The 27565-nt window shown below is 44.3% G+C and overlaps 1 protein-coding gene, 1 long non-coding RNA gene and 1 pseudogene across 8 annotated transcripts in view; 1 reads left to right on the top strand and 2 right to left on the bottom strand.

Annotated features, from left to right (window-relative positions):
* Positions 1-1614: 1614 nt before the first annotated feature.
* LOC112304901 (large ribosomal subunit protein uL13-like) lies at positions 1615-2185 on the bottom strand (annotated as a pseudogene).
* A 2627-nt stretch (positions 2186-4812) lies between these two features.
* Positions 4813-5801, bottom strand: LOC128781203 (uncharacterized). The gene is made up of 2 exons (XR_008427104.1): positions 5664-5801; positions 4813-5005 (listed from the first exon to the last, which is right to left on the bottom strand). It is a non-coding gene; the product is annotated as an uncharacterized lncRNA (long non-coding RNA).
* Positions 5669-27565, top strand: part of SRCAP (Snf2 related CREBBP activator protein) — a 35572-nt gene continuing 13675 nt past the window's right edge. The window contains exons 1-24 of one of the 7 annotated variants that reach the window (XM_045195329.2): positions 5669-5767; positions 7416-7489; positions 8078-8340; positions 9749-10000; positions 11615-11800; positions 12021-12161; positions 14080-14302; positions 14418-14695; positions 15583-15676; positions 15805-15894; positions 16387-16575; positions 16665-16990; positions 17088-17265; positions 18811-18947; positions 19162-19331; positions 19448-19640; positions 20728-20864; positions 20961-21147; positions 24479-24648; positions 24978-25243; positions 25461-25745; positions 26273-26437; positions 26688-26873; positions 27085-27351. In XM_045195329.2, the coding sequence (XP_045051264.1) occupies positions 8287-8340; positions 9749-10000; positions 11615-11800; positions 12021-12161; positions 14080-14302; positions 14418-14695; positions 15583-15676; positions 15805-15894; positions 16387-16575; positions 16665-16990; positions 17088-17265; positions 18811-18947; positions 19162-19331; positions 19448-19640; positions 20728-20864; positions 20961-21147; positions 24479-24648; positions 24978-25243; positions 25461-25745; positions 26273-26437; positions 26688-26873; positions 27085-27351 (4174 nt within the window). In that variant the 5' untranslated portion in view covers positions 5669-5767; positions 7416-7489; positions 8078-8286. Of the gene's footprint in view, positions 6000-6112; positions 6294-7415; positions 7490-8077; positions 8341-9748; positions 10001-11614; positions 11801-12020; positions 12162-14079; positions 14303-14417; positions 14696-15582; positions 15677-15804; positions 15895-16386; positions 16576-16664; positions 16991-17087; positions 17266-18810; positions 18948-19161; positions 19332-19447; positions 19641-20727; positions 20865-20960; positions 21148-24478; positions 24649-24977; positions 25244-25460; positions 25746-26272; positions 26438-26687; positions 26874-27084; positions 27352-27565 lie in introns of those variants that run through there. The other 6 variants (XM_045195330.3, XM_045195328.3, XM_024560310.4 and 3 more) reach the window with 6 other exon arrangements.

Genomic DNA, 27565 nt, shown 5'->3' with positions numbered 1-27565 from the left:
GGAAAAAAAGTCTCAATAGGTGTATTGCATCAAATGGAGAATACTTTGAAGGTGACTGATGTTTATACATGTAAGAATAAATAAATTTATTTATTTTATAAATAAATTTTGAGGTTTTTTCGGTCACTCCTCGTATACGTATTTTGGATATGTCCTTTATGAGATATGTTGTTTGCAAATATTGTCTCCTAGTATAGTCTGTAGCTTGTCTTCTCATTTCTTTACATTGTCCTTGGCAGAGTAGAAGTTTTAAAGTTTGTTGTTTAAAGATTTTGTTTGTTTGTTTGTTTATAGAGAGAGGGGAGTGAGGGAGAAAGAGAGGGAGAGACACATTAATGTGTGAGAGAAACATCGACTGGTTGCCTCTTGCATGCCCCAAACTGGGGACCTGGCCCACAACCCAGGTGTGTGCCCTGACTGGGAATCAAACCAGCAAACTTTTGGTTTGCAGGCCGATATTCAATCCACTGAGCCACACTAGCCAGGGCCAGAAATTTTAAATTTTAGTGAAGTCCTGCTTGTCAATATTTCTTTCATGGATCATACCTTTAATATCGTATCTAAAAAGTCAACATCATCATATCCAAGGTCAGCTAGGTTCTTCTCTGACCTTCTACTTTCTCCTGTTATAAAGGTTTTATAGCTTTGTGCTTCATATTTAGGTCTCTGTTCCATTTTGAGTTAATTTTTGTGTTGGGTGTAACCCTAAGGTCTAATTTTTTTTTTTGCATGGGGATGTCTAGTTGTTCCAGCATCATTTGTTATGAAGGCTATCTTTGCTCTGTTGTATTGTCTTTGTTCTTTTGTCAAAGAGCAGTCAATTATACTTATGTGGATCTACTTATGGGCCCTTACTGTGTTCCTTTGATCTGTCTAGTCTTTCACCAATATCACACTGTCTTGATTACTGCAGCTTTATAGTAAGTGTCTTTCTTTAAAAATAACTTATTCATTTCTGATCACAAGGTACAGGACCGTGCTAGAGCAACGCCTGTGACTCCATGGATGGCCATCCCAGTCCATGCATCTGTAAATACCCTTCTACAACACCAGATTCAACCTGCCCCCAAGCGTTCACTCACATCCTAAACAGCTGCGGAATATAGTACCTGATCACGTGGGAACTTCAAATTTGAGTTTTCCAGCTTACTTGTAAATACTGAAACTGAACTAGCTGTTCAATTGTTATTTCCTAAAATTCTCATGAATGAATAGGTTATAGGAAATTATTCTGTACAGCTCTTAGAGCCACTTAAACTTTTTTTAAAAAAGATTTTATTTTTGGAGAGGGGAAGAGAGGGAGAGAAACATCAATGTATGGTTGCCTCTCAAGCACCCCCTACTGGGGACCTGGCCTGCAACCCACGCATGTGCCCTGACTGGGAATTGAACCAGTGACCATTTGGTTCACAGGCTGGCACTCAATTAACTCAGCCATACCAGCCAGGGCACCACTTAAACTTTTGAACAGCAGTGACTAAGGCCTCTTCTGTGTTTCCAGCTTCTAAGGCCTGGGGTACAACAGCCCCTGGGTGTCTCCTACATCCTAGGATGGCCATAGAGCAAGGGCATGCCAGGACAAGCAGGAGGAATTAACAACCAGTTTTATTGGGTTCAGACCAGGAGTCCGTGAGTCTCAATGACCTCTGTGTATGTCAGTTTTGTTCTCCATGTTCTTTTCAGCCTTTTCTGTAGCCTCATGAGCTACTTTTTCTTTTGGTAATGGATCTTGGCCTTCTCCTTTTTTCCTACAGAGTGGCTATGACTGCCTGGTACTTTCACATGGGCCAGGTGCCCTAGGGAGGCAACTTCATCATTTGCTTTTTCGTGACATAGGGTGGCCATATCCCATCAAACACCTTGACACAGTTGGAGGCAGCCTGGCCTCAGTTGGGTTTGTTGAGCAGCATGCCTCCTTGCAGGGTCCACCAAAAGATGAAGCTGGTGGCTTGGGGGTGAAAAAGGCTGTGGGATAGGTTGGTGTTCATCTGTTTGTGGAGGCCAGGTACTTCAACCTGTCTCTGTGGAAATTGTCAGAAATGATGATGCCCTCACAGCGCACAACCACTACCTTCCAGCCCCAGCAGTACTGCTAGGCCACAGTGGCTGCTAGGCAGCCCAGGAGAGGGCCTCAGCCACAAAGCACCAGGACCTGCCCCTCCATCATCCTCCTTGGCAGCTGGCCAGGAAAGCTATAGTAAATTTTGATGTCAGATTGTGTCAGTTACTTCAATTTTGTTCTCCTTCAATACTGTGTTGGCTATTCTGGGTCTTTTGCTCTTGTGTATCAACTTTAGAATCAGTTCATTGATATCCACAAAACAACTCGCTGAGATTTTGATTGTGATTGCATTAAATCTATAGATCAAGTAGGAAAGAAGAACTGACATCTTGATAACCTTGTCTTCATCATTTCTCATTCAACCAAAATTTTATTTGTAAAATTGAACCAACAATCTTTTTCACAAGGTTGTTTCAAAAGTTTTTCATGAATTCAGTAGTTATCTATAAAGAATTGAGAACTCTGTGATAATGTTCCTATTCTCAGGGAGGTTATCTTTTTGGGGGGAAACAGGATAAACAATAAACAAGCATACAAACAAGTTAATAATTTCAGGTAAGTGAAGAAAGCATGTGATAGAGTGACTGGCAGGGAAAGGGCTACTAAATATCAGGAAACTTCTCCAAGGAGGCAATGTTTGAACTATGACTTTCATGAAAAGGGAGAGCTAGCCATGAGAAAAAAATTCAGACAAATGAGATAAGAGCTCTGGAAGCAGCAGAAATTAACTCGATGAAAGGTTTGTAGAAGGGCATGGTGGCTGTAGTATAGTGAGCAAGAGGTAAATGAAGTAAAAAAAGTAGACAGGGGTTACAGCCTGAAATTTTATTTTTAAAATTTAAGTATAAAATATATGCTTCAAGGCACATAAAGGGTATAAACTTTTAAGAAAGGTTTTATTTATTTTTCAGAGAGAAAGGAGGGGAGGGAGAGAGGGAGAGAAACATCAATGTGTGGTTGCCTCTTGCAAACCCCCTGCTGGGGACCTGGCCTGCAACCCAGGGATGTGCTCTGACTAGGAATCAAACTGGCAATCCTTTGGTTCGTAGTCCAGTGCTCAATCCACTGAGCCACACCAGCCAGGGTGAAAGGGTATACATTTTAAGTGCACAGCTCAGTGAATGTTTGTATCTGTACACACCCATGGATGTAACCTCATGCAGGTTACAACATAGACAGAGGTCAGGAAACTTTTTTGGTAAAGGGTCAGACAGATGATAGTTTAGGCTTCACAAGCCTTTAGTTTTGGTTGCACCTACTCAGCTCTTGCTATTGAAGCAGGAAAGAAGCCATAGATGCTGTGTAAGTGGATGGACACAGTTGGGTTTCAATAAACCTTTAGTTAAAGAACGCTGAAATTTGAATTAGAAAAAATTTTCATGTATCACAAAATATTGGTCATATTTTGATTTTTCCTCAATCATTTGAAAATGTAAAAACCATTCTTAGCTTGTGGGCTGTACAAAAACTGGTAGTGGGCAGGACTTACTTGCCCTTTGGACCATAGCTTACCAACTTTTGATATAATTCATTTTCAGTATCCCCCTTGTACCTCTTCCCAGTAAAACCCCTTTCCTTATAGTTATTGCTATGATTGTTATCACCATAAATTAATTTTGCCTGCTCCTAAACTTTAAACAAATGGATATCATATGCATACGCTCCTATGTTTGGCTTCTTCGGCTTATCATAATGTCTGTCCTGTGATGATTTAAGTGGACTAAGATGCCATTTGGAGGTTTTAAATTTGAGAGAAACATGATCTAACTTACATGAAAAGGACACTGGTTGCTGTATGAATAATGGAGTAAAGGGAAACAGGAGTGGAATTGGGAAGCCCTGTTAGGAGTAATCCAAGCAAGAGGTGATGGTGATTGGACCAGGGTGATAGTAATGGAAATAGAAGATTTGGGTTTGATTTTGAGATTATGTACCCAATACCAGTTATTTTTTAAAGTACTATAAGGCAAGTAGCTCACACTAATAAATTTCCTGAATAATCTTTCTGAGACCGGCATAGTTAATTTTCATATATAACCATGGCCCTACACTCAAGGGATTAGTAATCCTTTTTGGAGTGGTGTGGACAGACCATGAATCCAGACACAATTCAATCAGTGCTTTAAGAAGCCTAGAAAGCTGTGGGAGCCAGAAGGGGTATTACACCAGTCTGCAGTTGCTCAATAGAGATCACTTGGGGGTTGTGGTCCTTGAGCTAAATTTTAAAGAATAGTTGAAAAAGGACAAAAAAGTATATGGGAAGACCAAGAGATGTGCAATCTCTTGGAAGCTTGGGAAGGTTCTATTATGGGATCTCAAATATATAAGCCTGGACTAAAAAAAAAAAAAGACTTTGAACTGGGCCTACATGGATGGGCATTCATTCACTTATTCAATCAAAAAAACACTCCTGGTTGCTTCTGTGTGCCTTGAGACTCCATGAGAGGCCACAGGTAGCAAACTGGCAGCCTTTGGGCTGAATGTGACCCTTACATGTATTTTGGCCCACATTCCTATAGGGTGATTGGAATAGTGGTTTGAACAGTGGCTGTTCCTTCAGGACAGAGCATATGTTATTCATATGCTCTCCTGTTCTTCAAATTCCTCACTTGCTTCTCTTCACTTTATTTACAATTCTTCCTGGTCCTTTTAGGTTTTTGAGTTTTCAACCCCTGCTTTTTGTTGTAGGAAAAACAGGACTTCAAGTTAATGACACAAAGAGAAAATGATCAACGTTTTGAGTAGAATAGTTAAGAGGTTTTTTAAAAAATATATTGTATTTATTTATTTTTAGAGAGAAGGGAAGGGAGGGAGAGAGGGAGAGGAACAGCAGTGTGTGGTTGCCTCTCACACACCCCCTTTTGGGAACCTGGCCGGCAACCCAGGCGTGTGCCCTGACTGGGAATCAAACCATGACCAAAGGGTCAATCCACTCAGCTACACCTGCCAGAGCAGAAGAAGGAAATAATAGTTACCCTGAGTGGATGAAGAAGAGATGAGAGTTTTTTCAGGGCTTCCTAACCTGACTCCTACGGTGGGCTTTTGTGAGAGCATGAGCACTCTTATGACTTCGACTGGCATAAATCTTGGCTTTGGGCTCTGTCACTGGTTAATCTATGAGCCTCAGTTCATTTGTAAAATGGAGTATTGTTGAGATTAAAGGAGCTAATCAGTGCGCAAAGTGACCTCAGGAGACAATAACATTATTATTCTATTCTGGGGTTAGGGTATGGATTCTCAAAGGGGTTCTTAACCTAGAAGTTGGCGAACACACGTGCTTGGGAGCTATTGGGAATACCCCTAGTGTAAATCGAAGTGGCTGTTAAAGTGGACTGCAGTAGCCCAGGCTTCATGGCTAACTTCCTGAAAATATCTGACAAATCGTTTCAGCTTTCTAGGTAATGTGTTAAAAACGGGGGAACTGGTCCGACGTGCCAGCCGCAATGCAGCCCCCGTGACAGCTTCTGTGGTACAGGGTAAGTGGGGCAAGCCGGGCAAGTGCGAAGCCTCCAGGCGGACTACACCTCCCAGCCTTCCTTGCGCTTCGGATAGCGCCCTACGCTAACACGCGAGCCTCTCCGCTTTCCCAACCTCCAGTTACCGTCTATCGCGAGAGGACGGGCCGCGCTGGCGGTAGCGATAGCCGTGGTAGTGGTGCTGGGGCTGGTGCTGCTGGTGGCGGCCGAGACGGCGGCGGCCATTTTGGTGAGGCCTCGGAAGCGGCGGCGGCGGCGGCGGCTCGCTGGGACTGCTGTCTCATTTTTCCCACTCACCGCCAGCACCTCTGTGGCGTGAGAGGAGGTAGTGGAAGCAAGGCGGTGGCAGTAGCTGCGGGCCCCAGGGGAATTTAAAGGCCGCAAAGGCGGCTGCCAAGAGGGGGCCCTGCCCCCTCCTCTTCCGCGGGAAGGGGGTGGTGCGTACGCCCCCGAGGACGCAGGTAAGGAGAGGGAGACAAGATGGCGGACGCTCCAGAGTTCCCCCTCCCTTGACGGGTGACTGCGCGCGCATCATTCCGCCACCGCCTTCCCTCCCTCCTTCCCGGGGTGCTGCGCGCGCACCTTCGGCCAGGGCCCCGGGGCCGGTACGCGAGGCTGTCGGCGCGCACCCATAGAGACAGGTTGAGGGGGGCCAGGCCGGCCGGTGCTAGGCCTGGGCGCGTCTCCTTTCCCTTCCCGCCCGTCTGCGCACGCGTGCCTGAGCGAGCGAGCGACCCCTGAGAGGACGGACACAGGTGTGCTGCTGCCCGCCCACCGACTCCAGCCCCGCTCAGGGACGCGCGGGAAGAGGAAGGGGGGCGTGGGATGAGTAGTTGGGGCGTGTGCCCCCCCTATTTAGTCAGATACCAGGACCTGGCGGCTCGAACCCTTCCTTATCTCAGCTTTCCGCGGTCTGGTAGTGGGGGTTGCTCCCTGACGGGCAGGGGTAACAGGCTTCCCAGCCCTGCGACCCTTGTGTGCGTGGGTTTGGGTTCTAGCGGGAGCCCCTGGGCGGTGCGCGCAGCCGGCTCAGTCCGCCTCCAGCCGCGCACGCGCCGGCCCCTCCCCCACTCTGTCGCGCACGTTGGGTGGGGTGGGAGTCTAGGAGGAGGCGGGGCTACCTCAGGGCTAGTGGCAACTTGGGGCAGAGGTCAGGGGTCATGCTGGGTCAGGCTGTTGGGAGGGGTGAGAGACGGTGATGAAGCCTAGGGTTAAGAGTTCAAGCAAGCTTCTAGAATTCCAGTTAGCTTGTGTTTTGTGAATCTTGTGAAGTAGGGAGTGAATCAAAGGCAGCATCGTGGTTAAGGAATTTCCTTAAACACTGGGGAAACACTTCCGGGCCTTGTGAGGGATAACCTTGCCTGTTTCCGGGCCCTGGTTCGTCGCTATGCGCTCTTCCTCACATTTGATTGTTCCCCTCATGTTTCCTGCTGTAGTTCTTGTATTTGGGGAAGTGGCTACTGGTGCAGGTATGAGAGTCAGGGGGCCCTTCCATGAGGAAGGGTGGGTTCGCCTGTGTTCTAGCCTCACTGGCAGGAGAGAAGGCTGCCAGCAGCCAGCACCTTTTTGAGGTTCTAGATGTGACTTTTTTCTTCTTTGTTACTTGACCTCCATTCAATAGTCGGAACCTTGTACGCTTAGGCTTTTTAAACTTTTTTGTTTTGCTTCGCTTCCCTGCTTTTACCGCCAGCCAGAATCTTGATTTGCTTTTATTTTTCTCAAATGAGAGCTTTTCCTAATGCTGCAACTTTTTTTCAGCCTTTGAATTGAGTTGGGTATGTTTAAAAGCCTCAAAAGTTGGTGTAAAGAAGGCTTTGATGGATGCTGATATACGTAGATTGAGTCCTCACTGCTGTTCCTTCTCCTGTTTGTTTCAGTTGTGATTCCCCTCAGTACGGCGGCACCGTGGAAGTACAGACTTTCACAGGGGGTGTGGTCTCAGCTCACACAGGTGAGGAGGGTTCAGATACCTTTTTATGTACTGATGCTAATGGAAGGGGTGTTTGAGATATGAGAGAAATTATAGGTTAATACTTCTGGACGAATGATAGCATTGTAACGATAGAACTGGGACTGTGGATAGAGAAAGATCTGATCACACTGGCTCTACCAAGGAATAGCTTGTCCTCCATGGTTTTGGCATTAGATTTAAGTCTTCCTCCTACCATTCCTTATTGTAATCTTTTGCAAGTCATTTGGTCTGGGTTTTTTTTCCTGATTTCTTCCTAACTTGTAAAATACAGAAAATGTTAGAATATGATATCCCTTTAGGTGAGGAGTTGTTTCTGCATGGCTCTTCATTACATAGAAGGAACTAAGTAAACGTTTATTATGCCATAAAAAGTACGTCATTCATAGGGTAGATGTGAGGGTATAGAATACATCAAATAAGTACTAAGAAAAGTGTCTGACACATAGTAGCTGCTCAAGAAACGAGACTATAATCACTGTTTGTTTATCTTTTTCAAGTGTTATCTCTGGCAACTTAAAAGGTTCTTTAATATATTTAAATCCCATTTCTACTCTTACCCTACTTTAGGTGCTCCAGAGGCCAGTGGACCTGAGCGGAGGCTGGGACGCCCTAGTGGGCCCCGGGCCCTGGAAGGCGGGTCCCGGTGGCCTGTGGCCCAGAATGAGGCCAGCTCCCAGCATGCCCTGCAGCCGGACGCAAGCCCCTCGGCCAGCAGCAGTGGTGACAACGACCCAGTCGTTCATCAGGCATCCAAAGAGGAGCCTGGGAGTGGGACCATGCAGAGCAGCCCCTCCCCTGGTCACCCTCAGCTTCCAATTCTGCAGACACAGGTTTGAAAGGGGGGAGAGTTCCTTCTCTGCTTCTGCTTTATGGTCTTCTGGCTTTGAGGCAGAAGAAGTATGACAGGTCTGCCCTGGTTCGTGTGGCTCAGTGGATTGAGTGCAAACCAAAGGGTTGCTGGTTCAATTCCCAGTCAGCACATGCCTGGGTTGTGGGCCAGGTTTCCAGTGGTGGGTGCACAAGAGGCAACTACACATTGATGTTTCTCTCTCTCTTTCTCCTTCCCTTCCCCTATCTCTAAAAATAAATAAAATCTTAAAAAAAAAAGAAAAGAAAAGAAACGAAACAAAACATGACAGGTCTTAGCCATATTTTTATGATTCTAGCGACCTGGGTACTGAGTTTAGAGAATCTTCACGTGAACTGTTAAGCCTGGTGGATACTTATATTGTACTTGGTATTAGTGTAACATTGATCTCTGAGAGTATGGAAACTTCTTGTTACCTGAAAAAGGTTGAATTAGGCCAGGTTGGAAAGGCAGGTTGGGACAACACGCTTCTAAGACTGTGATTTGAGAATAGCTCATTTTCTTTGGGTGGTGTGTGTATGTGTGTAGTGTTCATTCTTTTTTCATACCAAGAAGGTTAAGGGAGTAGGGGGGAAAATTGTGGCTTTTTACACTAGACAGACCTAGGCTCGTATGCAGTAGGCTTTCGATGGTGATGGATTTGATACTTATAATTAGCTTGAGCAGCTGGAAAATTTTTTGACATACAGTCTTGTCATTTAGCTGAGTAGGAATTTGAGTAGCACACAGAAGCTTGCGCACTGGAGTGAATTTCATGAGTTCCCTCACTATCCATATTTAATTAGGACTTTTTCTTTACTTATTGCTTGTGCAGGACCTTGTAAAATAATAGGTGAGTGTTTGAGGACAGTACCCCTCACCCCCCTGCTTCCCCTCACACCTCCCCAGTAAAGGAAACTACCAAGACTGGTAATGAATATAAAAAGGTTTAGGTGATTTTTGATTTTTCAGGCCTTTTGAATTTGGTGGTAGCTCACATTTATTTGCATAGGTGACTCTGTCACACTTGCCATGAAAAGGAGGGAAAAAATAGGGATTTATTTACGTTTGTGAAATCATTGAGGTTCTGAAAGACTCATTAAAATTTGAAATCCTAGGCTGTAGTATTCTTGAATACTCACTGTTAAAGAATACTATGTAGTATTTTTTAATATTATTAGATTATAGCTACTCTTGGCATGCCAAGCTTCTTCAATAAGCTTGGTTCTGCCCTCTCAAACACCTTACTAAAAACCTTACCCCAAAGGTTTGTGTTTACAAAATGAGGTTATTACCTTACTTCAGAGTTTTCTTTCTTGTGAAATAATGTACTTTAAACTCCTGGTACAGTGCTAAGCATTCATTTTATCTTTCTTTTTCCCCTTTTCTAGATGGTGTCGGACGGCATGACAGGCAGCAATCCTGTTTCCCCTGCCTCATCCAGTTCCCCAGCCTCTAGTGGGGCAGGTGGCATCTCCCCCCAGCATATAGCTCAAGATTCCTCTCTGGATGGACCTCCAGGACCCCCAGATGGTGCCTCAGTGTCCCTGGAGGGGCTTAGCTTACTCCAGGTTGCTGACCTGGCTAACAAGGGTCCAAAGTGGGAGAAGAGCCATGCTGAGATTGCAGAGCAAGCCAAGCATGTAAGTATAGAAAAGACTTGTGAGGATTCTTGAGAGTCTTGTTCCCTGAACTCCTGTGTTCCATGGATATTTTACATTTCTTTTCTCGTGGTATATGGATTCTGCCTTAACGTACATGATCTTGAGCAAGTCTCTTAAACGCTGAGCCTCATTTTCTTTTCATAAGATAGGGATGACGTAATAGTCTGTAGGCTGTTAGGTTTAAATCAAAGACATAAAAGTGCTTTGTGAGCTGGGAGGTTCTTAAGTTTACTGTTGCTCTGGCTGGTATGACTTGGTTGGACATCATCCTGAAAACCAAAAGGTCAAGGGTTTGATTCCTGGTCAAGGCACATGCCTGGGTTGTGGGTTTAGTCCCCAGTTGGAGCATGTGCAAGAGGCAACTGATTGATGTTTCTCTATCACATAGATGTTTCTCTCCCTCTCTCTTTCCCTCTCTTTCCCCTCTCTCTGGGATCAATAAAGAAAACAATTTTTTGAAAAGAGAAAAAAAAAAGGTTAACTGGTTTCTGCTTATTTGTCCAGTGGTAAGTGTGGTCTATGGGTCTACAGCATCAGCTTCACCTAGAAACTTGCTAGAAATGCAAATCTTTTTTTTTTTTTTTTTTTTTTTTTTTTTTTAGAAATGCAAATTCTTAGTGCCTCTCTTCCACCTACCCATTTAAAACTAAAGGGTAGGGCCCAGCAGTCTGCCTTAAAAAGCACCTCAGATGATTCTGGTGAATGCTCACATTTGAGAGCTATTGTTCTAAATGCCCATTTTAAAAATATTTTGTTCACCATCAGGCCATTTAATTCCCTGACTCATCTCTGGCTGTTATTTTCTCTCGATTAGTCTTTGTAGGGAGACAAGAATAATGAGGGCAATTGTCTTATGTTTTTTAAGTCACCTCTGTTAAATGAAAAAAAATTAAAATGCTTTTTTTTCCCCTTATGAAATACAGGGTGGGGCAAAAGTCAAGTGGGTTTACAGTTTATATGGAAAATAATAGAATAATAAACTTTCATATATTTAACAACTGTAAGCCTGCTTTTGCTCCACCCTGTATAATCAATGTAGAAATAATGTTATTTTTTGGTTATAGTAATCACTGTTAATGTTTTGTTGTATAACTTTTTAGTATTTTCACTAAAATACATTTTTCTAAAAATAGTACTTTTTGAAGACAAACAAATTGTGTTAGTTGGGCTTTATAGCATACTTCTAAACATGACCACACTCCTGTGTAAGTAGAGTTCTACAATGATAAGAACCCTTATGTCTAGAGTCAGTAAAGAAACTTGTGCTTCTTGCTTCTCTGAGAAGTTCCCTTGGGATATGTTTGCCCAGATCTTACCTATATTCATGGGGAGTGGAGAAAGACATATTTTTAATTCTCAGCTTATTAATACTTCTGGCTATGTGATCTCAAGTAAATCACATAATCTCCTTGATCTTTTTTTCACTCATCTGAGAAGAGTGTAATACCTACTTGTAGAATTGTTATGTGGACTTAAGTATAAAACACTCAGTTGAGCCAGTTCTTACATATAGTCAGTGCTCAGTAATTCAGCCATGGTCATGAGGTGGAGTATAGGTCCAGGAACTTGACTGACCTAGTTCTCCCTCAACAGGAGGCTGAGATTGAGACTCGAATTGCTGAGCTGCGGAAGGAGGGTTTCTGGTCACTGAAGAGGCTGCCTAAAGTTCCCGAGCCTCCGCGCCCCAAAGGCCACTGGGACTATCTATGTGAGGAGATGCAGTGGCTCTCTGCGGACTTTGCTCAGGAGCGCCGTTGGAAACGGGGTGTGGCCCGTAAGGTATGTCTTCAACGGGGCCTACCTTCCATCTCTTTCTCAGGTTTACTTTTTTTTGATAGGTGGGTTGATTAGAAGGAAACCAAACAGAACAGTGTAGGATACTTATTAATGATCATACCCTTAAGAGGCAATCTGGCTTTCCTGGTTTTGATTATTTTCTTTGCTTTTGACTTGGGATCTGGCCTTGGAGTGCTTTTATACAGGTTTCTAATTCCCACAGGTAGTGCGAATGGTGATTCGGCACCACGAGGAGCAGCGGCAGAAAGAGGAACGGGCCAGGAGGGAGGAGCAGGCCAAGTTGCGCCGAATTGCCTCCACCATGGCCAAGGATGTCAGGCAGTTTTGGAGCAATGTGGAGAAGGTAGGGAGCAGGGATTGGGAAAGGTAGATGCCTTGGGTTTGGTTGGTAGGTAGCGTGGTAGCAGGAATGATCAAACTTTGTGAGTAAATGAATATTACAATTTCATGCAACTCCAATGTTATTTCTATTGTGCTTTGGACCTTTCTTTTATTAAGTGCTGTGAAGAAGAAAAAAGTACAGTGGAAATGGGCCCTGTCTTTGGGGATAGTTTTAAATTTTCATTTTTTAATTACAGTTGACATTCAATATTATATTGATTTCAGGTATACAACATAGTATACCTGAAAGCATCCGGTCAGGCATCCATGTAACTTATAAAGTGATCTCTTGATAAGTTCAGTACCACCTTGACATCATACATAGTTATTAAAACGTTACCGACTATATTCTCCATGTTGTACTTTATATACCCACGACTATTTTGAAATTGCAATTTGTGCTTCTTAATCCTTTCATCTTTATCACCCAGCCCCACTAAAGCCCTCCATTTTGTCACGTATCAGTTCCCCGTATCTATAAGTCTGCTTCTGGTTTTTCTTTTTCCCCTATAAGATTTTATTTATTTATTTTTAGAGAGTGGAGAAGGGAGGGAGAGAGGGAGAAAAACATCAATGTGTGGTTCCTTCTCCTGCTCCCCCAACTGGGGACCTGGCCCACAACCCAGGCATGTGCCCTGAATGGGAATTGAACCAGAAACCTTTGGTTCACTCCATCCACTGAGCCCCATCAGCCAAGGCTGCTTCTGTTTTGTTTGTTTACTTATTTTATTTTTTTATATTCCACATACAAGTTAGATCACAGGGTATTTGTCTTTTTCTGTCTGGCTACTGCACTTAGCATAATTCTTTCTGTGTCTGTGTTGTCACAAATGGCAAGATTTTGTTCTTTTTTATGCCTTAGTAGTATTTCATTGTGTATACGTGCCACATCTTTTTTATCCCTTTGTCTATTGAGGGACACCTGGGTTGCTTTGTATCTTGGGTATTGTAAATAACACTGCAGTGAACATAGGGGTGCATATATTCTTAGGAATTAATGTTCCGGGTTTCTTTGGATAAATTCCCAGAAGTGGGATTACTGGGTCATATGGTAGTTTTATTTTTAATTTTTTAAGGAACCGTCATACTGTTTTCCATAGTGGCTACACCAGTTTGCAATCCCAACGTGCATAAGTGTTCCCTTTTCTCCACTTTGTCACCAACATTTGTTGATTTATTGATCATAGCCATTCTGACAGACGTGAGGTAATATCTCATTGTGGTTTTAATTTACACTGCCCTGATGATTAGTGGCCCTCTGTGTGTCCTCTTTGAAGAAATGTCTATCAGATTCCCTGATCAATTTGAGGGGGGATTGTTAGTAGGGCTTACTGGCTCCTCTAGGCCATCTGTCCTTTACAGGGTATTCAGCATGCTTTTTCTAATACCTATTTGTACCATCACAGAGTTCTCATTAATTAAGTTGTTCATGTATATTAACTTGCTATTGTTTCTCAAGAACTGCCTGGCTTCTCTCTGTATTTTCAGTCTTTTGTGCCCTGCCAGTTCCTTTTCTTCTTCTCTTCACTTCGAACTGTTCCTTTTGCATGTCCCTGGCCATTAATACCTGGCTTTCTAATGCTGGGAATGGCTTTATCCTCATTTCTACTTAGGGAAGAGCTTTTTAGGCTTTAAGATCAGTTCCAGATACATTTGCAAATGTTTCTCTGTTGCTTGAAGCTAAGCTGACTCCTCTCTCCCTTTTCTCCCTTTTGTGTTTTCCTTAGAAGCACTCTTAAGGTTATTTAGGGTTTAGAAGTTCCTCCTTCTAAAAAGCCAGTCCAGGGCTGAGAATAGAGAAGGCTGCCCTAAGTGTTGAGTAAAAGAGTACATGAATAAAAGATTATCTTGGTGAACCATCCATATCATGCTTGCGGCAGGTGGTGCAATTCAAGCAACAGTCCCGGCTGGAGGAAAAGCGCAAAAAAGCTCTGGACCTGCACTTGGACTTCATTGTGGGGCAAACTGAAAAGTACTCAGACCTTCTGTCTCAGAGCCTCAACCAGCCTCTAGCCTCCAGCAAAGCTGGCTCCTCCCCTTGTCTTGGCTCTTCCTCAGCTGCCTCTAGTCCTCCACCCCCAGTTTCCCAGCTGGATGATGAAGGTGTGTGTCCTCTTTGGCTCTGCTACTCTTCCTCATGTACCCTTTCAAGAGCTGAAAACCCACCCTGTGGCTTGCAGGGGCCCGTGGACTTTGTGACCTTGTTCTCCTGCTATAGATGGGGACTTCCAGCCCCAAGAGGAGGAGGAAGAAGATGATGAGGAGACGATTGAGGTTGAAGAACAGCAGGAAGGCAATGATGCAGAGACCCAGAGGCGTGAGATTGAGCTGCTTAGACGCGAGGGAGAACTGCCACTGGAAGAGCTGCTCCGTTCCCTTCCTCCTCAGCTGCTAGGAGGGCCTTCCAGTCCTTCAAGAACCCCATCATCTCATGATAGTGACACCCGAGATGGGCCTGAAGATGGTGGTGAGGAAGAGCCCTCTCAAGCACTGAAGGTATGGGCAGAATGGGTAGAGGGAGGGCTCAGGGACAGGGGGAGAGGTTCCAGGATGGAATTCTGGTCTGTAAGGTTGGTGGTTGTTTTCAGGAGTCCTCCCTGGTTAAAGGTAATTCTGGGGTTCTCATTTGGGGATGGATAGGGAAGAATCTGCATTTGGGGCAAGTTGCAGTCTGGGATGGGCAGTCTCTAATGCTGTAGTGGAAAAGTGTATGTACTCTGCTTTTTTAAAAAAAATTTATTCATTTATTTTTGGCCAGAGGGGAAGGGGCAGAGAAAGAGAGGGAGATAAAAACATAGATGTGGGAGGAAAACATCGATTAGTTAATTCTCCTACAGCCCCAACTGGGGAGCTGGCCTGCAACCTAGGTGTGTGCCCTGATTAAAAATTGAACTGGTGACCTTTTAGTTTGCAGGACGACGCCCAACTCACTGGGCCACACCAGTCAGGGTTGTACTCTACTCTTTAAATTGCTGTGTGAATTTAAAAATTTGAAATTTGAATTTGAAAAACACATATTTTGGCCTTTGCTACTTCTGTGAAATGGTCCCATTACTCCATTATTGGTTTGTAGATTTGAAGCTGAGATGGTAAACTCGAAGTCTCTTTTAGGCCAAGGTCTTTGTGACTCCATATGTCTGAGTGCATGGGAATGGTGTTGACGACCTGTATTTCTTTTCTAGCACTTTCACAGGTCCTCCCCCAGGCAGTTGGGCCAAGATTTGGTAGCTTGTGCTGAAAGAAAACCCTTGATTGCATCCTTGCATGGGGACTCTGCCAGTGGCACAGAGAGGCTTACTTTGTGGCATCATATTCAGCATTGTGTCTTTCTCCTGTTGCTCTAACCATAGGCTCTCTCCCTTTTCATCCTTTTTGACATACAGGTAAAACCCCCACCTTCCTCTGTTACACAGCGAAACAAACAGCCTTGGCATCCAGATGAGGATGACGAAGAGTTCACTGCCAACGAGGATGAAGGTCAGGCCTATTTTCTTTATCCTGTTGCCCCATAACCTTTGAATAGTTCGGATCTAATGTTTCAGGCTTTCTTACCTCTTCCACTTGTACCTCTGTCCCCATTGATTTTGCTTTATTCTCTTTCCTAGCGGAGGATGAAGAGGATACCATAGCAGCTGAGGAGCAGTTGGAAGGGGAGGTGGATCATGCCATGGAACTGAGCGAGTTAGCTCGAGAAGGTGACATTCACTAGACATTGTAATGCTCATACTCTTGTGTCTCCTCTGTGGAGTTGCAGAAATAAAGAGATGAGTACGACACATTTACTCCCTCTGGAGGAACTCTAGTTCTAATGTTAAAGACAGATTTATAAATGAATAGTTACAATTAGAATGTTATGGAATTTTGAACAGAGTGATTCGAGAGCTCATGGAGGGAAGAGCCATTGTAAGAGGATATTGGTTATGTTTTATCTGTACCTTAAAGGGAGATTCATCAAATTGATATTGTCCTTCCTAGTGGAGGGCAACACCATCCGTGGTTCTAGCCCATGTTGTAAGGCTTGGCTTTGGTAGCTGGTGATGAAAGTAAACTTTTTTTTTTTTTTGGTCTTCCCTTGGACCTGGGCCTAGCATTGCCTACAGAGACCTAGGTAAAATGAACTGGCACCTCTCAGATATCTCCTCATTTTCCCTGAAGCACCCAAAACTTACCCTTTATTTCTTTTCCAGGTGAGCTGTCTATGGAGGAGCTACTACAGCAGTATGCAGGAGCCTATGCCTCTGATGCCTCTGTCCCAGGTTCTGGGAGTAGTGAACAGGAAGATGAAGATGAAGTTGACACTAACAGTTCTGATTGTGAACCAGAGGTGGTCATGGAAGGTGAAGAGGCTCCTCAAGAGAATAGTAGCAGTCAGTCAGGTAAATGTGTGGTCATAAGGCAGGAACTGGGGAGGGCCGGCACTGAAAAAGTCGTATGGTGAGCACTAAGCCTTGGTCTTGTGCTTTAGACTCTGCTGAGGAGCAGAGCGAGGATGAGGAAGATGAACATTCAGAGGAGGAAGAAACGAGTGGCAGTTCAGAATCAGAGGAATCTGAGTCTGAGGAGTCTGAGGAGTCCCAATCACACAGCCAAGCAGATGAGGAAGAAGAGGAGGATGACTTTGGGGTAGAGTACTTGCTTGCCCGGGATGAAGAGCAGAGTGAGGCAGATGGGGGCAGTGGACCTCCCACCCCAGGGCCAGCCACCACTCTCGGCCCTAAGAAAGAAATTACTGACATTGCTGCAGCAGCTGAAAGTCTCCAGCCCAAGGGTTACACCTTGGCCACTACACAGGTATTCCTATACCTCAGCTTCTGCTTCCCCATATTGACTTTCCTGTTGCTGAGTGATGAATGCCTTGGTTTCACCATAACATTTCTCTTCCTGCCAGGTGAAGACGCCTATCCCCTTGCTTCTGCGGGGCCAGCTCCGGGAGTACCAACACATTGGGTTGGACTGGCTGGTTACTATGTATGAGAAGAAGCTTAATGGCATTCTTGCTGATGAGATGGGGCTAGGCAAGACGATCCAGACCATCTCCCTGCTTGCACACTTGGCTTGTGAGAAAGGTAACTAGGCAGGCCCCTTCTGCTTGATCTCCTTGGCCAACTCCCCGGGGAGCTGGTTTAATGGTGACTGCAGCTGTAGGATGGTATTAGTAGCCTCATTGACTTTGGTCAGTAGCTGTACAAGGCGGGGGACTCTCCCCCCGCCCATACCTGGAATTTATTTATAAAAAAATTGTGTATTCCTACATGTTTAAACTTCATTCACTTTCAAATTACTCTCCATTTGATGCAGTACACCTATGGAGACATTTTTTCCACTGCTCAAAACAGTTTTTGAACTTGTTGATTTTTTGATGCCTTTTAGTGCTTCTGCTGTTTTTTTGTTTCACCTCTTTCACATTGGCAAAACGTTTCCCTTTGAGGACTTTTTTCACCCAGGGAAACAAAAAGAAATCACTTGGAGCAAGATTGGGTAAATAGAGAGGGTGGGGCATGGGGGTCATGCCAAAACTGCTGAACACTCAGCATGGTGTAGGCAGGTGCACTGGTAAGTCACCCCTCATGAAACGGGCAAACATGTTGAAAGTCTTCCCAGAAAAAGTCACTGAAGCCAAACACAGCTTCTCACAACGATGCTAGCTGGTACACTGATACAGATGGGTTCCTAGAACACTCACCTAGCAGGGTTGGGGGGAGCCTGGACTATAAGGGGCCCATCCTCCAGAAGATAATTCCAGGTTTTTTGGGGTTGTCCCCTGTCTCTCATAGAGAGGCCAGCATAAGTGCTAGGATTCTTAGGAAGGGCCATTAGGACAGAGTGGTCAGAGTTAGGTGTAAGGATGAAGAACCCTGAAGTTTCCTTGTGTATCTCTTTACCATTTCTCATTTAAAAGTTTTTTTTCTTAAAGATTTTACTTATATTTAGAGAGAGGAGAAGGAAGGGAGAAAGATAGGGAGAAAAGCATTGATATGTGCTTTTCTATCTCACGTTGCTTCTCACGTGGCCTCCCAGTGGGGACCTGGCTTGCAACCCAGGCATGTGCCCTGACTGAATTGAACCAGCAACCCTTTGGTTTGCAGCCTGTGCTCAACCCTCTGAGCTACACCAGCCAGGGCAAGATTTATTTTTATTTATCTTTTTTGAAAGATTTTATTTATTTTCGGGGAGAGGGAAAGAGAGACATCAATTGGTTACCTCTCTCACATCCCCAACTGAGACCTGGTCTACAATGCAGGCATGTGCCCTGACAGGGAATTGAACTGGCGACCTTTTGGTTTGCAGGACAGTGTCCAACACACTGAACCACACCAGTCAGGGCCCATCTCTTGTTCTTCCCCTGCCCCTGCCCTTTAAAATCTTTCTGTGTCTTATTTTGAGGAGTATTGATACATTATGTTAGTTTCAGGTGTACAACATAATTTGGTATTTGTATTCATTGACAAATGATCTCCACAGTAAGTCTAGTTAACATCTGTCACCATACATGTTATAAAAAAATTTTTTTTACAATGAGAACTTTTTAAGATCTAAGCAACTTTCAAATATGTAGTACGGTACTGACTATAGTTATCATGTTATACGTCTTTCGTTCTTTTGCTAAACAGGTAACTGGGGTCCCCATTTGATCATTGTCCCCACCAGTGTGATGTTGAACTGGGAGATGGAGCTGAAGCGTTGGTGCCCCAGCTTTAAAATCCTCACTTACTATGGAGCCCAGAAAGAGAGGAAGCTCAAGCGGCAGGTTTGCAGCTCCATGTGAACACCTCCCTTCCCCTGCCCCAGCACCTCATTTTCTTTTAGGCTCTTTCCTCAGATGAGTTTCTTTCTCTCCCCTTTCTGTTGCTTCATTCTGCTCCTGGGACTTTGTTTTCTCCTAACCCGATTTCTGTCCCGTAAGGACCTTACCCCTTTTTTTTTTCCTCCCCACCATTTGCTGCTTTCTTCTGATACCTCAGGGCTGGACCAAGCCCAATGCCTTCCATGTATGTATCACATCTTACAAGCTGGTGCTGCAGGACCACCAGGCCTTTCGTCGCAAGAACTGGCGCTATCTCATTCTGGATGAGGCTCAGAACATCAAGAACTTCAAGTCACAGCGTTGGCAGTCACTGCTCAACTTCAACAGGTGGAAATGGAGATGGGGTTTCATGGAAGGGTTGACTTGGTCTGAAGGGTGGGATGCTCAGAAAGTTGAGAGCTGGCTGACCATCCTCCCTCTTAATTTCCTCTGTCTCTTTGCAGCCAGAGACGCCTGCTCCTGACAGGAACTCCCTTGCAGAACAGTCTCATGGAGCTGTGGTCTTTGATGCACTTTCTGATGCCCCATGTCTTCCAGTCTCATCGCGAGTTCAAAGAATGGTTCTCTAACCCCCTAACTGGCATGATTGAGGGCAGCCAAGAGTACAATGAAGGTCTAGTCAAACGCCTCCACAAGGTAGGACCTGTAGCAGTTTGTCACTGGTATTGGGAAAGGTGAGGACCTAAGGGCAGAAACCCTCAGGGAAAGGGAATTTAGGCAGAGAGAGATTGAATTCACCCAGATGTCAAGCTACAGTGTTCCAGTGACTGACCCATTGCCAAACTGAGTGACCTTGTCTTTGTCATCGTTTTACTTGTTTTCTTTTGAGTAGAATGCTATTGTTCATCAGTTCCTGCTTGGATTTCTCTTTACCTGGCTTTCCTCAACTTTGTGTTTTGTGTTTCTCCTCCCACCCCTCTTTTTCTCTCCCTCCACCCCTTTACTTTCCTCCCTTTCTTGTCTATTCTGGCTCCTCTTTCTTTGTCCAGCTTTTAAGTAATATTTCTTATTATTCTGATCTTTATTTTTTTGCCTCCCAATTTATGTATCTCATAGGCATACTCATTCATAAGGCCTTAAAGACTCTTAATTTGTGTTTCTGTTCCCTCAAATCTGTAGATCGTGTGACCTGTATTTAAGTTTGACTTGATATCTTTAAAGTTGTTCTTGAACTCACTATATTCTAACCCAAACATCTCAAGCTTTGTACCCTATTATTTTTATTCCATTTGGTAAATCACACCATCATTTTGGTAAATCGAACTAGAAACTGAGAAGACTTCCTTAACTATACCTTTTTATCTCTCTTCACTTCTTTCATGTTACCTTGATGACTGTGTCCTATCATATTTTACCTTCTGAGAGCTCAGATTTGCCTTTTGTTTTCTGTGCTGCTGTCACTGCGCCACTTTTTGTTCTCAGCTTCTCTCCTGGACTTACTTTCATCGTCTTGTACCCAGTGCTCTCTTTATCACTTCTTAAGTTGTAGTATAATTTTTATGGAGGTCTCCTTTAGCAGAAAGCACAATTCCTTTGTGAGGAGGGGAGGGCCTACATCTGACTCATATTTGTGTGATCAGTTCCTGGCATATTCCATGAGTATTTACTGATGGGCTAAGGCAGCACCCAGCTGGTTATCAAGCCAACCTCCAGCTAGGTGAGCTAGACTAGAGGGCTCAGTGTTCATTGTTCTCTTGTCAGCCTCTTGATTATTTGCATTTAGGTTTTGAGGCCTTTTTTGCTGCGCCGAGTTAAGGTGGATGTTGAGAAGCAGATGCCTAAAAAGTATGAGCATGTTATCCGCTGCCGGCTCTCCAAGCGCCAGCGCTGTCTCTACGATGACTTCATGGCACAGACCACGTAAGGGAGGACTGAGGGTGGGCCCTGGGACTCTAGATTGAAGTAGAGGTCAGAGGTGCCAGTCAGGATACCCCATTTATTTTTCTTTTCTCCCAGAACGAAGGAGACACTAGCCACTGGCCATTTCATGAGCGTCATCAACATTTTGATGCAGCTGCGAAAAGTCTGCAACCATCCAAACCTGTTTGACCCTCGACCTGTTACTTCCCCCTTCATTACCCCAGGCATTTGTTTCAGCACTGCCTCTCTGGTCCTGAGGGCCACTGATATCCATCCCCTCCAGGTAAGTAGTTTGCCCTCAAGGTTATTGGCCCTACCCCAAACCTTCACTTCTTTAGACTAAAGTCTGATCTTTTGCGTCCTTCCTTCTCCTGTCATCTCAGCATTATTCCCCTAGTTTCATCGTTTTTTAGCTGTGTCACTTGGGGCAAGCTAATTATTAACCTCTAACCCTATTTGCTTGCCCTTCAACACAAGGATTATATGGCCTATTCTGCAGTAAGTTTGTGAAAATTGTGTTAATCTTGTTGAAAGAGCCTGGCATGTTAATAATACTTAACTATTTTATTTTTCTACTCCTTCACTCTTTTGGGCTATTTCCTACCCCATCTCCATTTTTGTTTTTATTGTGGAAAAATATATAACAAATTTTACTATTTAACCATTTCAAGCACATGATTCAGTGGCATTAATTACATTCACATTGTTGTACAACCATTACCACCATCCATCTTCAGAACTTTTCTTATCTTTCCAACCTAAACTCTGTACCCATTAAATATTAACTCCCCATTCTCCCCCTGCTCCCCACTCTTGGCAGCCACCATTCTACTTTTTGTCTGTAAATTTGAATACTCTAGACCTGGCTGGTGTGGCGCTCAGTGGATAGAGTGCTGCCAGTTCGATTCCCGGTCGGGGCATGTTGCCTGGGTTATGGGCCTGGATCCCCTGTTGGGGCCATGTGAGAGTCGACTGATGTATCTCTCACACATTGATGTTACTGTCCCTCTGTTTCTCCTTCCCTTCCCCTCTCATTAAAATAAAAAAATATATATATTTTAAAAGAAATTTTGAGTACTCTAGGTACTTCCTATAAGTGGAATCATACAGTATTTGTCCCTTTGTGAGTGCCTTATTTCATTTAGCAGAATGTCTTCCAAGTTTCATCCATGTTGTAGAATTTGTCAGGATTTCCTTTTTTAAGGTTGGGTTTTATTCATGTATTTGTATATACATGTAACAACACATACACACTACATTTTGTTCATCCATTCGTCTGTCAGTAGACACTGGGTTGCTTCTACCTTTTGGCTATTTGGAATAATGCTTTTATGAACATAGGTATACAGATAACTGTTCAAGTCCCTGCTTTCAGTTCTCTCTTTTAAAAAAACCTTTAATAAATATATTGGGGTGACATTGGTTAATAAAATATATAGGTTTTAAGTGTATAATTCTATAATATATCATTTATATATTGCATTTTGTGTTCTCCACCCAAAGTGAGGTCTTGTCCTGCCATCATATATTTGACTCCCTTTACCCTTTTCTATGCACCCCTGCTTTCCCTCCTTTAACTACCACACTGTTGTCTGTGTCTCAGTTTTTGTTTGGTTGTCGTCTTTGCTCATTTCTTAATTTCAATTTTACATCTCACATATGAATGAGATACATTGGGTTGGCCAAAAAGTCCATTTTTTTTTTTCTGTAAAATAAAAGACATTTTTCATTTTCACCAATAACTTTATTCACTTGGATATTTTGAGTATGTTGGCTCTTTCCCGCTATTGGCTTCTAGTGGGTAGAGGCCAGGGGTGCTGCTAAACTTCTTACAATGAGTAAGACAGCCCTACAGCAAAGAATTATTTGGCCAAAATTTCAGTAGTACCAAGAAACTTAGCAAAACACTTCTGACAACGTTTAATGAGGCACAGCACCTTCTCCATACACTGCACAAATCTTATGTTGCATTTCAGTTGCGTTTTTACCTTTCTTGAAATAATAAAGCACGATACGCTGAAAATGTTGCATATTTTCTTCCATTTTCAATACTAAAATGGTCACACAAAAATTCACCAATTTTGATAAATATTTTTTTAATGCACTCTGGTATGACAGCTGTCACAATAAATCGAACAAAATGGTTTTGAATGAAGTTAAAGACAAGCACTACTAGAGCCATTGTACAGAAAAAGACAAAACGAACTTTTTAGTTAACCCAGTAGTTCCTGACTTTCAGTTCTCTTTTGGATATACAGTCATGCTTTGCTTAATGTTGGGGATATGTTAAGAAAAATGTGTCTGTAGGTGATTTCATCATTGTGGCGAACATCATAGAGTGCACTAACATAGACTTTAATGGTGTAACCTACTACACAGCTAGGTTGTATGGTGTAACATAGTGCTTCTGGGTTATAAACCTAAGAGCATACTAGACTGAATACTGTAGACAATAGTAGCATAATAGTATTTGTGTATCTAAACATAGAAAATGTACAGTAAAAATACAGTATAAAGGTTAAAAAATGGTACCGTCTGTATAGGGCACTTACCATGAATGGAGCTTGTAGGACTGGAAGCTGTGAGTGGTGAGTGAATGTGAAGGTGTAGGACATTACTGTGCACGGTAAATTTACAAAAGAACACAAGACAAAGTGGAGCACAAGAGAATGATACAATAAGACACGTATGAGGCTGCTGCTGGCCTAACCCAGCATACTGTTTTATAGCAAACTTTTTTTTTAATGAGTAGAAAAAGTATACTCTAAAATAATGTAATAAGTTAGATACATAAACTTGTAATATACTTATTTATCATTATTAAATATGTACCATATGTAATTATATGTGCTATATACCTCTACATGACTGGTAGCACATTAGGTTTGTTTACACCAGCATTACCACAAACATGAAATGAGTTGCACTGCAATATTAGGATGGGTAGATGTTACGGGGCGGTAGGAATTTTTCAGCTCCAGTGTAATCTTAAAGGACCACCATTGTATATGCAGCCCTTCATTGACTGAAATGTCATTATGTGGTGCTTGACTGTATACCCAGAAATGGAATTGGTGGATTATATAGTAAGTAGTAATTCTATTTTTAATTTTTTGAGGAACTGCCATACTGTTTCCCATATCCCATAGTGACTGCCAACCGTGTGTGTGTGTGTGTGTGTGTGTGTGTGTGTGTGTGTGTTGGTTTAGTTTTTTAGTAATATCTGAATGGGTATGAGGTGGTATCTTGTGATTTTCATTTGTATTTCCCTAATTATAATGATGCTGAGCATCTTTTCATGTGCTTACTGTATATTCTCTTTGGAGAAGTATCTGTTAAAGGCCTTCGCTGATTTTTAAATTGGGTTGTTTGTGTTTTTGTTACTGAGTTGTAGGAATTTTTATGTTCTAGATATAACCACTTATGAGATAAAATGATTTGCAAATATTCGTCCCACTCTTAAGGGTTGCCTTTTTACTCTGTTGATAGTGTCCTTTGATAGAGTTCAATTTGTCAGTATTTTTTGGTTATCTGTGCTCTTGGTGTCATACCCAAGAAATTTTTGCCCCATTGGTCCCTTTGACACCATGCTTTTGTGTTCCTTCTTGTGCCAGCGGATAGACATGGGTCGTTTCGATCTTATTGGCCTGGAGGGTCGAGTCTCTAGATATGAGGCTGACACATTTCTACCCCGGCACCGCCTGTCTCGTCGGGTACTGCTAGAGGTGGCTACTGCTCCTGACCCCCCACCCCGGCCCAAGCCAGTCAAGATGAAGGTCAACAGGTACCAAGGCTGAAGAATAAGGGAATGGATTCCTAGAAAAAGTGGCTACAGGTGGCTGAGGGGGATTGGGATGGAATAGAAAGAGTTGGAGGCTAGGGCTACAATGTTTATTTGCGATGGATGCAGAATACTGTGGAGGAGGGATTAGGGGAGAAAATAACTAGAAGCTCTCGTGTTTATCATTGATTTCTCCCCCCTTTCCCTGTGTAGTGCTTTTTGGTTATCTCAGATTTTTTTTCCCTTTCTCTTTTGGGTGTTGTCTTTGTTCTTTTTTTCTTAGTCCTTATTCTCCCTCCTTACCTATTTACCCCCTTGTTTTTTCCTCATAGGATGCTGCAGCCAGTGCCCAAGCAAGAAGGCCGGACAGTGGTGGTAGTAAACAGCCCACGGACCCTCCTGGGTCCTGTACCAGTCCGATCCCCCTCAGGCCCTGAGCTCTCAGCTCAGCCTACCCCCGGCCCAATCCCCCCAGTGCTGCCAGCACCACTGATGGTGTCAGCCTCGCCTACTGGACCCCCACTTGTTCCAGCATCCCGGCCTCCTGGCCCTGTTTTGTTGCCCCCACTGCAGCCAAATAGTGGGCCTCTCCCCCAGGGTAAGTTGCAAGAAAGCCAGAATGTTGGGTTGGAGAGTACTTATAGATTGGTCAGATTGGAGGAAAAGTAAATGAAATTAGAGTGTTTGAAAACTTGGGTTAGAGACGAGTGTGGTGTTTGTTGGGCTGGAAAGGAGTAGTAGGTATGGAGGCTGCTGGGAGCTGGCTAAGGCTCTGATCAGGGTATATCTGACAGATGTTTTCTTTGTGTTTACAGTGTTGCCTTCCCCTTTGGGGGTCCTGAGTGGGACCTCACGGCCTCCCACACCAACCCTATCCCTGAAGCCGGCCCCACCTGCCCCTGTTCGCCTGAGTCCTGCCCCACCCCCAGGCTCATCCAGCCTGTTGAAGCCCCTGACAGTACCACCGGGCTACACCTTCTCTTCTGCTGCTGCCACCACTTCTACCACAACAGCCACTGTTCCCACCACTGCAGTACCAGCTCCTACTCCAGCACCACAGCGCCTCATCCTGTCTCCTGATATGCAAGCTCGCCTGCCATGTAAGTTCCCAGGGCTCTGAGGGTGAGGGAGGAAGGCTTATATGCCCTGAAGCTGGAGAAGAAAAGCTTAGGAACATAAGAGAGTATCATATACAGGTATTACCATAGGTATATGATAGATATAAATAGGTAATATACAGCTAACATATATTAGGCATTTCGTCAGATATTGATAACTCATAAGCAAGTAAGAGCCCTCAAGGAGTTCACAATCTAGTTGAGGAGATGACACTTATGCCTACTGGTAGAAAATCATTTGTAGTAAAAGGACAACATAGAGAAGGGGGTAGTGATTAGCTCCGTATGATGGAAGGCCATTACATGATATAAAGGAGATTGTTAAGCAAATAAGTGGGATTGGAAGGAGGGGAATGTGAAAAGTTCAGACTAGTTGAAGGCTGAGCTTGTTGGAACATGGTAAATTGAGGGGAAGGGTTGGAGGAACTGAGACCTGTGCCTCATGAGAGTCTGCAGAGTAGCATTGAGCAGAGTGAGCCCTGTATACATTAAGCCTTCTTTATTCATAGCAGGTGAAGTGGTCAGCATCAGCCAGTTGGCCTCACTGGCACAACGTCCAGTGGCTAGTGCAGGGGGAAGCAAACCTCTCACCTTCCAAATCCAGGGCAACAAGCTGACTTTGACTGGTGCCCAGGTGCGCCAGCTTGCCGTGGGGCAGCCCCGCCCGCTGCAAAGTAGGTAAAACCCACCCCCTGTCCTGCCTTTTTCTTCTTCCTTGTCCTCTTTTTTTTCATGGCTCTCTTAAAATGTCAGCCTGTGTTTCTTTCTCTAGTGTTTGGTGGGTGGAGCCAAGGGGAATCGGAGGAGGAAGTTTTTGATAGAGATGAAGTTATCTCCTCTGTTCTCTCTCCTCTTGCCCTGCTTCTCTGCCTCCCTCCGGCTGATAGCTGCTTCTCTTTCTCTCTCTCTCTTCCTTTACCCCAGGGAATGTGGTGCACCTGGTGTCAGCAGGGGGGCAGCACCACCTCATCAGCCAGCCTGCCCATGTGGCCCTCATCCAGGCCGTGGCCCCGACCCCTGGCCCCACCCCTGTTTCTGTGCTGCCTTCTTCGACCCCCAGCACCACCCCTGCCCCCACTGGCCTCAGCCTTCCGCTTGCTGCTAACCAGGGTGAGGCTCCTGGCCTTCCTACTTAGCTCTTGCAGGCCTTGGTCCTTCCAGGCATGCCCTGGCCTACTGTCTGTCCGACCTTCCCTCAGTATTGTTTTTCCTTGCCAGTATCTCCACTATTGGTCTGCTTCCCTCTTCTGCCCTTGGACTTCTTCCATCCTTTGGGTTTCTTGTTTCTTTTCTACTTTCTCAATGTAGCTTCCTCTTGCAGTGCCACCAACCATGGTGAATAATACAGGCGTGGTGAAGATTGTAGTGAGACAGGCCCCACGGGATGGACTGACTCCTGTTCCTCCGTTGGCCCCAGCACCCCGGCCTCCGAGCTCTGGGCTTCCAGCTGTGTTGACTCCACGCCCCACAGTAACCCCTGGCCGGCTACCCACACCTACTCTGAGTAATGCCCGGGCCTCTGTACCCACATCCAGTCTGGTGAGGCCCCTTCTCAAGCTGGTCCACAGTTCTTCGCCTGAAGTCAGTGGTGAGTCCAGATGTCTGAGGCCAGAAAATTTTTGACAGGAATGGAGATAGAATGGGTTTCTTAAGTCACAACAGATCCCTTCACTATCCAGCATACTGACTGTAGTGGTCCCCAGAATTGGGATCTCGAGTCCTTGCCTAATTCCGAGATACATTTATTGGAACTTCGTAGGGAAATGATATGTTAAGATGTCAGATTCCTTGAATCTTTGACC

The sequence above is a fragment of the Desmodus rotundus genome, chromosome 1 (assembly GCF_022682495.2).
Source record: "Desmodus rotundus isolate HL8 chromosome 1, HLdesRot8A.1, whole genome shotgun sequence".
Classification (NCBI taxonomy): domain Eukaryota; kingdom Metazoa; phylum Chordata; class Mammalia; order Chiroptera; family Phyllostomidae; genus Desmodus; species Desmodus rotundus.
Note: the sequence above shows the minus strand (reverse complement) of the source record. Positions and strands in the feature narration are given on the sequence as shown.